This window comes from Gadus macrocephalus, chromosome 7 (genome assembly GCF_031168955.1).
Source record: "Gadus macrocephalus chromosome 7, ASM3116895v1".
Taxonomy (NCBI): Eukaryota; Metazoa; Chordata; class Actinopteri; order Gadiformes; family Gadidae; genus Gadus; species Gadus macrocephalus.
Window position 1 is genome coordinate 26,195,846 of NC_082388.1, and position 16,824 is coordinate 26,212,669.

Sequence of the window (16,824 nt, forward strand, 5' to 3'; positions counted from 1 at the left end):
GGTTATATAGCTTTAACTGCCATGAGTGGTTATATAGCTTGCTGTAGCTACAGCTCAAGCTACTAGAGGTTATATAGCTTTAACTGCCATGAGTGGTTACATAGCTAGCTGTAGCTACAACTCAAGCTACTAGAGGTTATATAGATTTAACTGCCATGAGTGGTTATATAGCTAGCTGTAGCTACAACTCAAGCTACTAGAGTTTATATAGCTTTAACTGCCATGAGTGGTTATATAGCTAGCTGTAGCTACAACTCAAGCTACTAGAGGTTATATAGCTTTAACTGCCATGAGTGGTTATATAGCGGGGTCATCCCTATGTTCCCCGGGTCCTATGTTCCTCGGGTCCTACGTTCCCCGCTCGGGGAACATAGGACCCTTTTAAAAAAAAAAAAAAAGGTCCTATGTTCCCCGTTTTTCCCAAAAAGGGTCCTATGTTCCCCTGTAGCCATACATACCGGGGAGCATAGGAGCCTTTTTGGGAAAAGCGGGGAACATAGGACCCTTTTTTTAAAAAAGGGTCCTATGTTCCCCGGTCTCATACAAAGAGGGGAATATCGGACCCGGGGAACATAGGACCCGGGGAACATAGACACGCTCCCTTATATAGCTAGCTGTAGCTACAACTCAAGCTACTAGAGGTTATATAGCTTTAACTGCCATGAGAGTATATATAGCTAGCTGTAGCTACAACTCAAGCTAGAGGTTATATAGCTAGCTGTAGCTACAACTCAAGCTACTAGAGGTTATATTGCTAGCTGTAGCTACAACTCAAGCTACTAGAGGTTATATTGCTAGCTGTAGCTACAACTCAAGCTACTAGAGGTTATATACTGTAGATGTAACTTTAGCTACAACTCGAGCCACTAGAGGCCGCTAATAGTAAAACTTAAATAGAGCAGGTTTAACTTACACAAAACTCTAAGCCGGGGAGCATAATTATATTCAAGAAATCATTTAAATTATTCTAAATCATAAATACCACGTCATTAAATACTAAGCTTTTTGACGTTGTTGTGTGTTTGCAGAACCAAGACATTGACCGAAAACTTAAAAACATTATTTTATTCAAGTGTTTAAGAAATAATTGAAGACTTTGTCAACATTCACGATGAATATTTACACATTAAATCAAGCAAATGAGGGTAGAGGGTGTGGATTCAAAGAGTCTTAGCAATACACTATTAGCAATATGTTCAAATATTACTAGCATACAATAAACTCTACATTCAAGTGGAATGGTGAACACGATTTAAGATGTTATAAAAATATATAATATCAATTCATTTGCATTATATATACATTAATAAGCATTCATTATTAACGCGTCATTACATCATCATGTCTCCTGGTCTTTTTTTTCCACGGCTGACAAATGCATTCGTTGTAAGCTAATACATATTAATAAACAATTATTAATAATAACAAGTCATTATAGTTTAACCATGACCAGTCATTGACAATACAGGAGAGCAACATGGCCAAATATTCAAAACAGAATAACAAGAGCAACAAGTCGAACAATATTGTGCAAATATCAGTACCTTTACCAAAACCATCACCATTACCAATACTACTACTGGTGTTACCCAGGTACACTCACCTGCAGTATCGTGGGACCGTGCAGTACATCAGAAATACGTTCACACCAGACCCAGAGACCCAAAACCCTCTCCCAGACCGTCCCTGTATCAGCTGTGACTGACGGGTAAGGGTCCGGTCTCGCTCGTCTTAAGGGTATGACCGCCGGGGGTCTCCGGCCGCTCACCCTCTCATCAGGGGGTTACCGCCGGGGGTCTCTGGTCGTTCACCCTCTCATCAGGGGGTTACCGCCGGGGGTCTCTGGTCGTTCATCCTCTCATCAGGGGGTTACCGCCGGGGGTCTCTGGCCGTTCACCCTCTCATCAGGGGGTTACCGCCGGGGGTCTCTGGCCGTTCATCCTCTCATCAGGGGGTCCGCAGCAGGAAACTTCACTGAAGCTGAATTAGAGGAGGTTAATTAAACGTGTTAGTTCCGTAAGACTCTGAGATGTCCGTGTGTGTCGTGGGGGGGGGGGGGGGGGGGAGGTGCATGTGTGGTCTCTCTTCTTATCTGGTCTCTGGTTTCTAGACTTTAGTGTCTACTCTGGTCTCTGGTCTACCCTGGTCTCTGGTCTTATCTGGTCTCTAGTCTGATCTGGTCTCTGGTCTACTCTTGTCTCTGGTCTTTTCTTGTCTTTAGTCTCTGGTTTCTAGACTTTAGTCTCTGGTCTGGTTTAGTGTCTAGTCTCTGGTCTAGTCTGATCCAGTATGGTCTCTTCTCTGGTCTAGTCCCAGGTCGGGTCTGGTTTAGTGTCTAGTCTCTGGTCTAGTCTGATCCAGTCTGGCCTCCTCTCTGGTCTAGTCTGATCCAGTCTGGTCTCCTCTCTGGTCCAGTCCCAGGTCTGGCCCTGGTCCCGCGGGTGCTGCTAGTAGGAGATCTTGTGGGCCAGCCAGCCCCAGAGGCCGCCCCCGTCCTTGGTGTTGCTGAGCTGCCTCCCGCAGGCCTTCGCCACCAGGAAGAGGACCTCGGCGATGTTCAGCAGGATGCAGACGCCCGACACGGCCAGCATGAACACGGTGAACACCGTCTTCTCGGTGGGCCGCGACACGAAGCAGTCCACCGTGTTGGGGCAGGGGTACGAGTCGCACTTCACCAGGCGGATCATCTTGTAGCCGGGGTAGATCATGTAGAAGAGGAACATGAAGATGACCTCCAGCATGATGCGGAAGAACAGGCTGATGACGTAGGTCCACCACAGCGCGCCCACGATCTTCATCTTCTGGCTCTTGATCTGCTCCAGCTCCTTGGGCCCCAGGCGGCCCGCCAGCTTGTGGATCTTCTTGTCGACGTGGCGGCGGTGGGCCACGTGCATGGCCACCAGCAGCGCCGGCGTGGACACCAGGATGAGCTGCAGCGCCCACAGGCGGATGTGGGACACGGGGAAGAAGTGGTCGTAGCAGACGCTGTTGCAGCCGGGCTGCTGCGTGTTGCACGTGAAGCCCGATTTCTCGTCGCCCCACACGCTCTCGGCCGCCACCACCAGCACCAGGATGCGGAAGATAAAGAGCACCGACAGCCAGATGCGGCCGATGCCGGTGGAGTGACGGTTCACGCCGCTCACCACCGCGTAGAAGGACGCCCAGTTCATCTTCGGTTCCGGGTCTGGGGAGCGTGAGTGGAGGACATACGCCTCGTTAGATAGCTGCAGAGCACTTTCAACTGAAACGTGGAATTAAAAAAGATAATGTTAGAAAAGCTCAGGCAGGGACAGGAAAAATATAGAATATAAAATTATAAAACACTTTGTTAGATAAATATCAGTGAATAGAGGAATGCATTAATGTTTAAAATATGGAAATAAAAAATACCTTTTTAGATAAATATCAATAAATGGAGGAATACATTCATATCTTAAATATGGAAATAAAAACACTTAAATATAAATATCGGTAAAAAGTATTTTTTTTAGTATAAAAAAATATTTAAAATATGGAAACAAAAAATAAGATGGAGGATTACATTTTAAACATTGAATGTAAACACCTTAATAAAATCAGCAAACACACATAATACATTTAGAAATATCTTAAATATTCCAGTAAAACACCTTGATCAAAATGTCAACCGACACAGGAATGCATCTCGAAACATCTAAAACGTTAAAATCAGACGCCTTATCAGCAGTTATCAAACGCAGACACTCTGTACTCCAGACCATGTCTAGACCGTCTCTACCCCAGACTCTGTCCAGACCCTATCAACCCTACACCCTGTCTAGACCCTATCCAACCTAGACCCTGTCTAGACCCTATCCAACCTAGACCCTGTCTAGACCCTATCCAACCTAGACCCTGTCTAGACCCTATCAACCCTACACCCTGTCTAGACCCTATCCAACCTAGACCCTGTCTAGACCCTATCCAACCTAGACCATCTCTACCCCAGACTATGTCTAGACCATCTCGACCCTACACCCTGTCTAGACCCTATCCAACCAAGACCCTGTCTAGACCCTATTCACCCCAGACCGTCTCTACCCCAGACTATGTCTAGACCATATCCACCTCAGACCGTCTCTACTCTAGACCCTGTCTAGACCCTATCCACCCCAGACCGTTTCTACCCCAGACTATGTCTAGACCCTATCCACTCCAGACCGTGTCCCCCAAACATATCGAGGTGATGTCATCCCAAAAAAAAACAGCGCCGTGATCTTCTCCCCGAGGAGGTCCTCCGTCCTGTGGAGGGAAAACGGAGGCGGTTGCCGTCGGTTACCGGGCTCAGCTGGGGGTGTTAGAGGCATAGGCGGCGACGGAGACGGACGAGCAGCGGAACCTGCTGCTGGTGGACCATGAGGATCAGAAGGGGTGCCGGGTCTCTCTGCCGCCCCGGGACCCGGGACGCCCCTTAAGAGGCGAGAGGAACGCCGCGGTACCCCGCGTCATGTGACCCCCCCCCCCCCCCCCCCCCTCTACCAGCGTCATGTGACCCTGTCTCACCCGCGACGGCCTGATTCAGAAGTTGCGGTCCGCGGTGTTTACTCCTGGGTGGCTGGTCTGAGACATTCTGCGGTGAGTGGGGGGACCCCTACGTGGGACGTCCCGGTGCCGGGACTGTGTGTGATCCCATGTTAGATTAGGTCTGAGGTGGTGGTGGTGGGGCGGGGGGGGGGGGGGGGGGTCATGTGAGGACCACAGAGCACACGTCTGACCTCGGTGTCTGGGCGTCCACCACACGGTGCCTCCGGCAGGGAGTCTGGGACAAGACCGCTGAAGACAAGCGCTTTAGAGATGGAGATCGGACATCCGACAGTGGCGGAGACCCTCAAAGATCCTCAGAGGACGTCTACACAACTCGACATTTAGGGTGGGAAACACGACAACCAAACAAACAAGCTTCAACACAGAGCAACACACACACACACACACACACACACACACACACACACACACAACGCCACCGCCAGAGAACCACACAGCTCAAACCAAACCCCAACGCACGACGACCGACGCCTCCAGAAAGAAACGACCGCGCGAGGAAACACGGGCACACGGCGAGGGAAAGAGCTTTACCTTCAGCTGTTGTCTCCGAGCCAGCACGCCCATCCACCACGTTTAGCTTGGCATGGATGTTGTCCTCGCTGCGGACGGGCGGTCAGGGGCCTGGGATCAGCGCCTCATGACTCTGCATCGCTAATGACGGCTCGCTCTCCGGCCCGGCCCGTACGGAGCAGGGTCACACGCACCGGCAGCACATTCGCACAAAGGCTCCTTGTGCCCCGCACACAAACGGCTTTTTGAGTCCACATCAAACGTCAAAGCGTCGGCCGTCGCCACTCTCTGGAATCTGGGAGTGGGGGGGGGGGGGGGGGGGTCCGCTCTGCCCCCCCGGCTGTGGTCTGAGGAGAGGAAGAGGAACAGGAGGAGGTGGACGAAGAGGAGGAGGAGGGCTTTGACGTAATTTGAAGTAAGGAAGAGGAAAGTTGACGGCCAACAACAAAGGCCGCCGCGTGAATGTGGAAGATAAGCGGAGAAGAGGAGTTTGTTTCTGATAACGACTCGCGTCGCGTCTAACCTTTCAGATCCGGACCATTGCGTGTGTGTGCGGGTGTGTGCGTGCGTGTGCGTGCGTGCGTGTGTGTGTGTGTGCATGTGGGTGCACGTGCGTGTGTTTGTGGTGACGAGCCCTTAACCTTTTTCTAATACAATACACAGCATTATACTTGGTATACTTTATACAGTACAATCATATACAATTTACAATTTATAGTACATTGTATTATATAAACTATTCAGCGATAGTTTAATTTACAATATATTATACACAATATACATATACGTATTATATGCAGTTTACAGAATTATTGTTAGAAAAAAAAAAAGTTTGGTTCCTGTTGGTTGTCAGTTGAGGTCATGGGTAGGTAGGGAATTTATTTTATTTTTTTATTTAATTTTTCCAGCGGCAGCGAATGATAGGTAGGTTGTTTTCATTTAAAAACGAGAAAATTCGCTCATCCTAGTACAGAATGAAGAGGTGCTGTAACCAAAACGTAATTATAGTTAGCATCAAAAATAAAAAAATAATCTTTATAAAGCTTTATAAAATTATTATTTTTTTTATTTTTTTTATAAAGCTCATAAAATAATTTGGGTCGCACATAAATTGACAGGGTCGGTCTGAAACCGGAACCAAACATTTTTTTTTTTTTATGCCTTATTACGAAGGATGGGCGGGTGTCCTTCCTCTTCACCAGCTACAGAAACACTGAACACTGGGACGACTGGTCAGTGACTCTCTCAGTCTCAGTCTCAGTGTCTCAGTCTCAGTGTCTCTCTCTCTCTCTCTCTCTCTCTCTCTCTCTCTCTCTCTCTCTCTCTCTATATATATATATATATATATATATATATATATATATAATACACACCAGAATCAGTATAGACTCAAGTATAATCTTATAGTATAATCAGACTATAAATATATTCTATTCAGATGGAGGGAAACTATAGCTTTATCCTAGATGGATGGAGGGAGGGAGGAAAGGAGGGAGGGGGGGGAGGAAAGGAGGGATGGAGGGAGGAAAGGAGGGAGGGGGGGGAGGAAAGGAGGGATGGAGGGAGGAAAGAAGGGAGGGCTAGAGAGCAGCAGCTGCTAGATCATCGTCCTCACCCAATCACAGGGAGAGGCCTCAAGGGGGGAGATGTCATTGGCTCCCACATTTATCTTGATTCATAAGGAGGCAGGAAAAATGTAGATTATATTATTCAATATAAACATAGTTTTTTAAATATTCATGATCATGATTGCCAAATGATTTTAGACTTGATTGCGTTTTGTGTAAAATAATAATGAAAAATACTCCTTATCAGTATTAATATTATTATTATGTATCGTAAGTTCGGTGTTTGTTATTTGGCATTCACAGTACATATTTTCCTACTACCATAAACATACAATATGACCTGGTCTTGTGTCGGCCAACTTCCCATTCTGCTGGTAAAACTGGGTTAATCTTTTCACTGGGTTATTCACTCAGCGACAACTTTCTCCCTTTCCCTCCACGCATGAACGTGTGCGAGCAGGCCGACATGCGTGGAGATGACGTAGACGTCCGAGCGTCTTCAAACAAGCAGCCAATGAGGACATCTGCAGGTCTTCGGGGGTAATTGCAATGTAAAGATGCACAACGTGTGTGTGTGTTTGTGTGTGTTTGCGTGTGTGTGTGTGTGTGTGTGTGTGTGTGTGTGTGTGTGTGTGTGTGTGTGTGTGTGTGTGTGTGTGTGCGTTTGCGTGTGTTTGAGTTTATAAGGCCGTGGTCACATTTGCATCTCTCAGCGAAGCATTAAACGTTTAAACGTTATCCGAAGTGACCTGGTGCAGAGTTAAAACAATCCGATATTTTTCTAAAACCACTATTTGACCTGGGATACCAACTTATAAAGGTTATGAACAGAAACGAATTCAATGGCAACACAATAGTGCATTGTCTCCTCCACGCAATCTGCTGTGTGACCACAGGACTGTTCCTTTAAGGTCCGCATGGGTGTGGAAAGGGGGCTGCGTTCCATTGCAGTCCGCCTTCCTACCAGCCTGTATGATGCCAACAAAGAGTTGGAAATCAGTCTTCACTTGAGTAGCAGGTATGTTTTTTGATCTAAAACTACGGAAAGGGAACTTGGTTACACACTGTATTGATATATGATCTGAAACAACCTCACTAAGAGGAAAGAGGATGTGACCAAGGCGGAGTGCAGTTGAATCTGGACGCAGCCCTCTCCTAACCGCGTCGCCGCAGCAGGGAAGCGGAGGAAAGGAGTGAATTCGATTATTGTTCTCTCCGCAAGAAAAGGGACATCAACTCCTCACCTATCCATCATCAACGGTTCACGGAAACCGTTTAGTGAACTAGTAGCCGCTGCAGGCGTCCGCGGACACCCGGGTTGCCGCTTCACTCACCCGGGTTAACTGCTTCACCCAACCCATGAAGCTGTGACTAAACGAGGAGACCAACGAGGAACCCGATCAGATCGGGTCGATATGCAGTAGCCCAGCCCCGGACGGCCCTAGCTGTGACCCCCGGTGAGAGCCACCATGGGACACCCGCCCCTGGAGTTCAGTGAGTGCTACCTGGACAGCCCGGAGTTCAGGGAGACCCTAAAGTGCTACGAGCTGGAGCTGGATAGGACCAGCCGGTTCCTCAAGGATGTCATCAAGGATGGGAACAGTGTCATCAACGCCATCAAGGGTGAGGGCACACATGTGGACAGTTCAGTCTGCTGGAGTTTGAATTGTCATGTTGTTGTTGTTTGGAAAAGTGACTGAGGACGAGGGGTTGTCGGTGCGACCCCTCGGGCCTTCCTACAGTCGGTTAGCTATGGTGTTATAATGACAGGGATTCATTCCTGTGTGGGACGTCCCGGCAGCAGATGGATGACGGGGTGCAGGTAGCGCAGTGGTGTAGAGCCGTCAGCCCCTGTGTTCGGTGTGGAGACGGGAGGTCATGTGTGAACCTTTCCCCTCGCCCCTCACACATTCCTTCCTTGTATCCACAACGCCAGGCTGCACGTCTCTGAATACTCTGTCTGTTGATCTAACAGCCTATACTGTACTCACTGCCTCTGTCTGTCGGTCTGTCTGTGTCTGTGGGTCTATATGTCTGTCTGCCTGTCTGTCTGTCGATCTGTATATATATGTGTGTTATCTGTCTCTTCTCTGTAGGTTTGTCTCTCTGTCAATCATTCTATCTATCTATCAATGTCTGGTCATTCTACTTCGAAAGAGCTATATGGGGACGGATAATAAACATTGCATAATCACTTTACTTTGTACATTTCCTAAACACCGCAGTTCCAACATTAAATCAAGAAAAAATAACATTCATTGAAACGTCAGAAGTAAAATAAAAAATCCAATAAGATGTAACAAATAAATAAAAAGCAAGGTCTGTTACAAGGTCTCTATAGAATATTTCAATTTAGGTAAATGGACTCAAAGCGCTTTACGATTATTGCCTAACATTCACCCGTTCATACACGCCGTTGTCTGCATGCAAGCCAGCAGTCAGCTCTTTGTGAGGGTTAGGTTAGGTGTCTTGCTCAGACACCTTGACACAGGGATCGACCTCGCTAGCCTTCAGTCGCCAGTCAATCCGCTCAACCTTCTAAGCAACTACCTTTGACACAGTTGACAGTCGTTCTGGTTTTTTAATGTATGGGTTTGCTTTTCTTCTAGGGTCCTTTAAAGACTTATATGACGGTACACTATACAGTAAAAACATTTGTTCTATCTCTCGTTTCGATAATATTGCATTTGCACTTTGTTTAGAAGCGTCAGCTTAATACGTGTAATGTTCACTACACCGAGCTGTTGAAGTAGTGAATAAAAAGCACTCGCTCCAAGTGTTGGTGGACTGTTGACCTTAGCATCTTAGTAATCAGTCCAGTAATACAACAATTACATATGGATACAGCAACAGGGAGGTATCCAGTCCAGTGGAGTGACATCATTTTGTTGGTGAAAGCGTCACATCATTGTGTCTGTGACATCATTGAGTTGGTGAAGCATGACATCATTGTGTCGGTGAAGCATTGCATCATTGAGTTGGTGAAGTGACGTCATTGAGTTGGTGAAGCATGACATCATTGTGTTGGTGGAGTGACATCATTGCGTTGGTGAAGGGGGACATCATTGTGTCGGTTAAAGCGTGACACTGTTGTCTGGTTCCAGGTTACTCTCTGGCGGTACAGAAGTTCTCGCAGACTCTCGGCGTCTTCCAGTTTGACTTCATCGGAGATTCGCTCACAGACGACGAGATGAACATCGGTAAGTTAACCCATACTAACTAACTAACTAACTATTAGACAGTCGTCGCGCCTTCCAAGTACGGCTCGAGCAGTCAGAACTGGAGCCCCCAGAAACAAGCCTTTGTTGTTGCTGCAAATGGTTGGGCCTGGATTAGATTAAGAACAACTCTGCAAGGTTCCCGAATACAAAACCACCGCGCACCACATCGACAAAAGCGATAGTGGTTCATCTCATCTGGTCCCGTTCGCGTCCGAGATAGGGCAGTATATATTTAGAGAAGTAATTTAGTAAGCAGTTCACACATTCAGAGCTCCGGTTAGTTAACTTGGTTCCTCCTACCCCAGTAATAAAACAGGGATATCACTCCTTAATTAATACCACCTCTCTAATGAGTGAGTGAGTCAGACGTGGGTGGGGTGAGCGTCATGGGAAGGGACATTCTGAGGTTAGGTGTTGGAATCCAGCCTAAACGTTGTGGTTTCCCTCCCCAACGTCCTCGGTCCACCTGTTTGGTCCCAGACTCCCTCCTGCTCTCTAAAGGGGCGCTGAACTCAAAATGGTTTTGTTTCCTAATAAACGTGGTGATATGTATTTTATGAGATGTGTCATCCATGCCATTTTGTCACCGTCGCATAAACAAAGCCATCACTCAGAGAAAACAGGAGGGGAATTCTCGGTTTCTATCAGTTAAACAGGAGGTTCACTTTAAAGGCAACTTGCATATCTGAATTTACTTTAAGTTCCTTTGTGTGTGTGTGTGTGTGTGTGTGTGTGTGTGTGTGTGTGTGTGTGTGTGTGTGTGTGTGTGTGTGTGTGTGTGTGTGTGTGTGTGTGTGTGTGTGTGTGTGTGTGTGTGTGTGTGTGTGTGTGTCCGTCTACAGCTCAGTCCTTCCAGGAGTTCGCTGGTCTTCTACAGGAGATCGAAGACGACCGCATGATGCTGGTGAGACCCCCAAACCCTCCCCTCAGAACACCCCTTCACCCTCAGAACCCCCTACCTCAGCCCCCCACCCCCCTCACTTCAGGACCCCCCACCCTCTGCAGGGTCACATGACCATGAAGATAGTTATAAGAAATCCCCCCCTTCCTCTTCCTCTTTCCTTCATGTTGTGTAGAAGCACTGCTTGTGAACGACCCAGTTCCTGCGTCAGGCTGCAGTCCGGTGTTAATATAGCCTCTATCCCCCCCCCCCCCCCCCCCCACACTTCCTGTTTTGGCCGCTGGGAGCAGAAGTGCTGCATTGACAGGTCTTTTGTGTCGAGTGGAAGCGGTGGTTCCTGTTAGACGGGTCCGGATACGTCGTGCACTCATAACTACCCGGACGTGAGGCTGGCATCACATGCCAGCCTCACGTCTCATAACCTACTGAAACCCAAGGCTCTCTGGGGCACTGTGTGTGTGTGTGTGTGTGTGTGTGTGTGTGTGTGTGTGTGTGTGTGTGTGTGTGTGTGTGTGTGTGTGTGTGTGTGTGTGTGTGTGTGTGTGTGTGTGTGTGTGTGTGTGTGTGTGGTAGTGGTATGCAGATGTGTGTGTGTGTGTGGTTTGCAGATGTCTGTGTGGTATGCAGATCTGTGTTTGTGTGTGTGGTGTGCAGATGTGTGAGTTGTGTGTGTGTGTGTGTTCTCTAACAGAACACAGAGCTGTAACCTCTTCTCGTCGGGTTCCTTCAGGTGCAGAACGCCTTCGATCTGCTCATCAAGCCTCTGGAGAAGTTCAGGAAAGACCAGATAGGAGTGACCAAGGTGAGTCACACATCTGAACATCTTCACGCCTCCCTGACTGTGACCCACGTCCCTATCTTAACATCCTCACACCTCCCATTTCATCACCATGTTCACTATCACCCCACACGGTGTCTCAGTGTTCTCATGAGTCCTGAGTCCTTCTCCTCTATCTAAAGGCGGGGGTTCCCGACACGTTGCCTATTGGTGTGAATGTGTAACCAGCAGGTTTACTTTAATGACCACATCACATGCCTGGCTCCCTCCCTCCCTTCTCACGCTGGCTTGATTGACGGGTAAACAAGTTCCGCGGAACACCCTTAGCTCAGCCTCCTCTGTCATGTGACCGGGGTCATGTGACCGGGGTGGCTCCAGCGTGGGTGGAGGCCAACAGCCCACTCCTGGCAGAGACGACGCACCTTTTGTGGTTCAGCCGGAATACACTTTGTTACCGCGCTGTGGTGACATCAGCGCACGCTGCCACTGGTCGCCTGGCGACCACCGCTGAGAACGGAGTTCTGTCCTGTTGTCCTCGACTCGACCTCTTCCATCCCATACACTCCTGTTCTACTCTATTCTATTCTATACCATGTTATTACACACAGTCTTCTTTCTAGTATATTCTTTATTTTACTAATTCAACCTAGTCTAGTCTACAGAATTATTTTCCATCTCGTTCCATTCTATATATTCTATCAGCATTTGGAGATATAATAATATTATGATGATAATATAATAATTTAATAATATTAAGTCTGTCTTGGCTTTTTCTTCATGTAGAAAGAAACGGTCATGGCAGACGTATTGAATCCAATTCAAACGTGGCCTGATGTTTATTTTGTGTTCCTAACGCGGGCAGCCTTTGGGTTGACCTCTGACCTTTGACCTCTCCTCTCCGGTTTGACCCTCAGGACAAGAGGAAGAAGTTTGAGAAGGAGAGCGAGAAGTATTATTCCCAGCTGGAGAAACACCTCGCCCTGTCCGTCAAGAAGAAGGAGAGTCTTCTGCAGGAGGTGAGTGGACCGGGACGGTCTAGTGGTGGCGGTCCAAAGGTTCTGGGGTTCGATCCCCGACGTCCACAGTCCACCTGTTGGCATCTCCTAGAGCAGGACGAGCCCCCACCCGGCCTGCTCCTCCTAGGCCCCCCCCCCCCCCATCTGGGTGATCGACCCGTCCCGGCCCTCTCTACTTCCTGTAGCAGCTGTTCCCATTAGCATCGGTCGACAGGATCACCGGGTACCGGTTCAGCTGCAGAGACTTTAGCGAGCGGATTAATGCCGCGAGTGTAAACCGAGACAAACGGCGCCGTCGTCATATTGGGTCCGTGTGCGACAGGCCTCACTGCAGAGTTTGAGCACAAATGAAACACCACACCAACACTTGACTAATCGTCTTATCTCAGAGACTAAAGTGCTCTGTTGCCGTTGTAGCTTTCGCCACCACACCTTCCAGGCCTTTAACAACATGAAGTTAGTCACTGTGGAGGAGGAGGGAGAAAGCTGTGATAAGGGACTGTGTAGCTAAAGAGTGTAATTACTGCTCCTAAACTAGATGTTGTAAATGGTAGACGGTCTGCATTTATACAGCGCTTTTCGAGCCAGTGGCCACGCAAAGCGGTGTACAATATTGCCTAACATTCACCCATTCATGCCACGCATTCACACACTGATAGAGTCACACACTGATAGAGTCAACCATGCAAGGCGACAGCCAGCTCGTCGGGCGCAGTGAGGGTGAGGTGTCCTGCCTAGGGACACCTCGACACTCGACAACCTTCCGGTTACATCTGTGTAACCGGAGCCCATGTCTGTTTCTATCATGCCATATTTTTCTCAATGGGTGTTTTCTCCGTTCTGTCGTTGTGTAACCTTGTACTGGCTCTTGGCATCGTTCAGCATCTTATCCTGGCTATCTGTGGGGTATACGGGGAATGGGTTACCCTTGTTACGATGAACATCTTTATTGTACCAACAGAGATATTCTTGTTTCCCTTTCTTCTGACAAATGGAGGTGAGGCGCTTTGGATGAAAGCGTTCGCTAAACGCCCTGAATGTAAAATGTATTGGGGGGACTCCTATGTTAAATGAAGGCTGAATAACACTTAAAACGACAGCGTCTGCTCGACGACCACGGACTAAAGCTCTCCTTCCTCTCCCTCCTCGGGTCTCCCAGGCGGACGACGTCCTGGACAAGGAACGGGCCACCTTCTACGAGTCCTCCGTGGAGTACGTCTACCAGGTCCACCAGGTGCAGGACCGCAAGAAGTTTGATGTGGTGGAGCCTGTGAGTTCTTCCTCCTCTGCTCTTCCTCGTATTCTCTCCCTCTTCCTCTTTCACTCTCCTGCCGCCGCCGCCGCCGGATCAGCGACGCTCAGCGAGCAAAAAGTGCCGAGTCCGTTTTTTCGGGGACGCATTGGGGTTGCGAAACATGACCCAGCCGGCCGGCGAAGTAGGAAACAGAATCAACAATTTCTTAGGAACTTAACCGACGTTGGTCTGCGGTGTGTCTGCAGCAACACTCCTGCGATGAGCGAGGGGGGTTTCAGTTCACAACATGACGGCACACAAATGCGTCCGTGAGGTTTCAGGCCCACATCCCCACGGCAATCTGCAGTGATCGCCGCAGCAACGCCTGATTTGGACCAAACTTTCGATTGCGACACACTTCCATGAAAGGACCCTGAGTTAGTTTGGAATGGGATGTTGAAATCATAAGCATGTCTATTAATAATTCATTTATATTGTCTAACTCTGAATGTAGTGATTCAGAAACGTAGCTAGTTTAATCCGTCGGATAACGTTGGGTTGTGCCAGAGACGCGTGGGTTTGTTGAGTCAGGAACTCGCATCACTGTGCACGGGTTCAGCAGTCGATGCTGTTCATTGCTACTCACGCAGTAGATCAATTAATCCCAGGTCATATTTCTAGGGATGGTACATCTATATATACATCAGTGATCCGCCAGAGTTCAGATCCCCCTCTGCTGCCTTGCTCAGGGGCTGGGGCAGCGGCCGCGGCGTTAACCCGTCTCCTTCCCCCCTCTAGGTGCTGGCGTTCCTTCACAGCATCCTCACGCTCAACAACCTGACAGTGGAGATGACCCAGGACTTCACCCCCTACAAGCAGGAGCTGCAGCTCAGCCTGCAGAACGTACGCACGCCGCACTCACCCCTTCACACGCCCTCTGAATCACTCACCCCTTCACACGCCCTCTGAATCACTCACCCCTTCACACCCCCTCTGAATCACTCACCCCTTCACACTAAGGCTCATCACTCACCCCTTCACACCCCCTCTGAATCACTCACCCCTTCACACTAAGGCTCATCACTCACCCCTTCACACCCCCTCTGAATCACTCACCCCTTCACACTAAGGCTCATCACTCACCCCTTCACACCCCCTCTGAATCACTCACCCCTTCACACGCCCTCTGAATCACTCACCCCTTCACACCCCCTCTGAATCACTCACCCCTTCACACGCCCTCTGAATCACTCACCCCTTCACACGCCCTCTGAATCACTCACCCCTTCACACGCCCTCTGAATCACTCACCCCTTCACACGCCCTCTGAATCACTCACCCCTTCACACTAAGGCTCATCACTCACCCCTTCACACTAAGGCTCATCACTCACCCCTTCACACGCACTCTTCATCACTCACCCCTTCACACGCACTCTTCATCACTCACCCCTTCACACGCACTCTGAATCACTCACCCCTTCACACGCACTCTGAATCACTCACCCCTTCACACACACTCTGAATCACTCACCCCTTCACACTAAGACTCATCACTCACCCCTTCACATTCACTCTTCATCACTCCCCCTTTCATACTCATGCTCCTCATCACTCTCCCCTTCACACTCACTCTTCATCACTCACCCCTTCACACTCACTCTTCATCATTCACCCCTTCACACTCACTCTTCATCATTCACCCCTTCACACTTAGATTCATCGCTCACTCCTTCACATTCACTCTTCATCATTCACCCCTTCACACTTAGACTCATCGCTCACTCCTTCACACTCGGAACCTTCCTTACCCCTTCACACTCTTTGATCAGTCTTTGATCAGGTATTTATTTTCTTTCCCAAAACCTACTTAACTATAAATATTTATGATTTACATTATTTATTAGGTAATTGTCTGCGTCTTTATCAGATTGTAAAATATATAAATTATAATAAAAAATCGATAGGTCCATAACGTGTGTGTGTGTGTGTGTGTGTGTGTGTGTGTGTGTGTGTGTGTGTGTGTGTGTGTGTGTGTGTGTGTGTGTGTGTGTGTGTGTGTGTGTGTGTGTGTGTGTGTGTGCAGACCAGGAACCACTATGAAAGCACGAGGGAGGTCATGGAGGACTTGATGAAGAGGATGAAGAACCCGTCCTTCATCTGTCAATCACACACCATGCAGGGATACCTCTACTGCCACGAGAAATGTGAGATGGGGAGCAGGCAGACAGGCAGACAGCCTGACTTCCATCACACTCTCTCCTTCTATCACATGCTCTCTTATCCTCTCTACTCCTCTCTCCTCTCTTCCTCTCCCTCTTATTTTCCTCTCCCTAATCTCCTCTCCCCTCGACTCCTCTCCCCTCGCTTCCTCTCTCCTATCTAATCTTCTATCTCCTCTCTTCCTCTCTCCTATCTAATCTTCTATCTCCTCTCTTCCTCTCCTCCTATCTAATCCTGTCTCCTCCTCCTCCTCCTCCTCTCCTCTCTCCTCCTCTCTCCTCCTCCAGGGGCTTTGGGGATGACGTGGGTCAAGTATTACTGTAAATTCCACAAAGACAACCGCACCCTGAAGATGGTCCCCTGTGAGCAGAAGACCACCACCAAGCAGGTACCAGCTCCACCTTCTACACCGTCATACCCGTAGTGGTCTGGGTTCGAATCCCCATGAAGGCAGCCTACCTGTAGGCCCCCTAGAGCCAGGTGACCCCTAAACCCCTACCTCAAAGACACGGATCTGAACTCACCGTCGCCCCAGATAAAAGGGTCTCATAGATGACGAAAAGTGAGACTTTTATTTGTTTCAATAACAACAACAATCACACAACGGCACCAGAGGAACGAGTGGTGATGATGCAACCGAGCGTCTCGTCTGTCTTCAAACACACCTCTTCCATCCTTATCCATTGTTGTCACACACTCGCACGCACACGTGCCCACGCACGCACACGCACACTCACACTCACACACAATCTCACGCACGCACGCTCACACACGCTACCATACTCACTCACTCACTCACTCACTCACTCAC

At 48.7% G+C, this 16,824-nt stretch overlaps 2 protein-coding genes across 4 annotated transcripts in view; one reads left to right on the plus strand and one right to left on the minus strand.

Moving 5' to 3' along the window:
- Positions 1 to 1,050: 1,050 nt before the first annotated feature.
- Positions 1,051 to 5,634, minus strand: LOC132462121 (gap junction beta-1 protein-like). 3 transcript variants are annotated; one of them, XM_060057731.1, is made up of 2 exons: positions 5,095 to 5,634; positions 1,051 to 3,184 (listed from the first exon to the last, which is right to left on the minus strand). In XM_060057731.1, exon 2 carries the CDS (start codon positions 3,168 to 3,170, stop codon positions 2,448 to 2,450), a length of 723 nt encoding a protein of 240 aa, XP_059913714.1. In that variant the 5' UTR covers positions 3,171 to 3,184; positions 5,095 to 5,634; the 3' UTR covers positions 1,051 to 2,447. The 3 variants fall into 3 exon arrangements, with proteins under 3 accessions (XP_059913714.1, XP_059913713.1, XP_059913712.1); XM_060057730.1 differs by having other exon boundaries at positions 1,051 to 3,241; XM_060057729.1 differs by lacking the exon at positions 5,095 to 5,634 and adding an exon at positions 4,298 to 4,693.
- A 1,917-nt stretch (positions 5,635 to 7,551) lies between these two features.
- Positions 7,552 to 16,824, plus strand: part of LOC132461441 (oligophrenin-1-like) — an 18,912-nt gene continuing 9,639 nt past the window's right edge. The window contains exons 1-9 of the mRNA XM_060056525.1: positions 7,552 to 8,264; positions 9,746 to 9,841; positions 10,705 to 10,766; positions 11,494 to 11,565; positions 12,456 to 12,557; positions 13,717 to 13,827; positions 14,590 to 14,694; positions 15,877 to 15,997; positions 16,301 to 16,433. Coding sequence (XP_059912508.1) covers positions 8,111 to 8,264; positions 9,746 to 9,841; positions 10,705 to 10,766; positions 11,494 to 11,565; positions 12,456 to 12,557; positions 13,717 to 13,827; positions 14,590 to 14,694; positions 15,877 to 15,997; positions 16,301 to 16,433 — 956 coding nt within the window. The 5' untranslated portion in view covers positions 7,552 to 8,110. The remainder of the gene's footprint in view (positions 8,265 to 9,745; positions 9,842 to 10,704; positions 10,767 to 11,493; positions 11,566 to 12,455; positions 12,558 to 13,716; positions 13,828 to 14,589; positions 14,695 to 15,876; positions 15,998 to 16,300; positions 16,434 to 16,824) is intronic.

Excerpts from the sequence above, each read along its gene's own strand:
- LOC132462121 (XM_060057729.1), bottom strand. The coding sequence starts at position 4,325 with ATGCCTCTAACACCCCCAGCTGAGCCCG. Across the intron at positions 3,185-4,297 it reads AACACCCCCAGCTGAGCCCG|ACCCGGAACCGAAGATGAAC; the intron begins GTAACCGACGGC and ends CACGCTCCCCAG.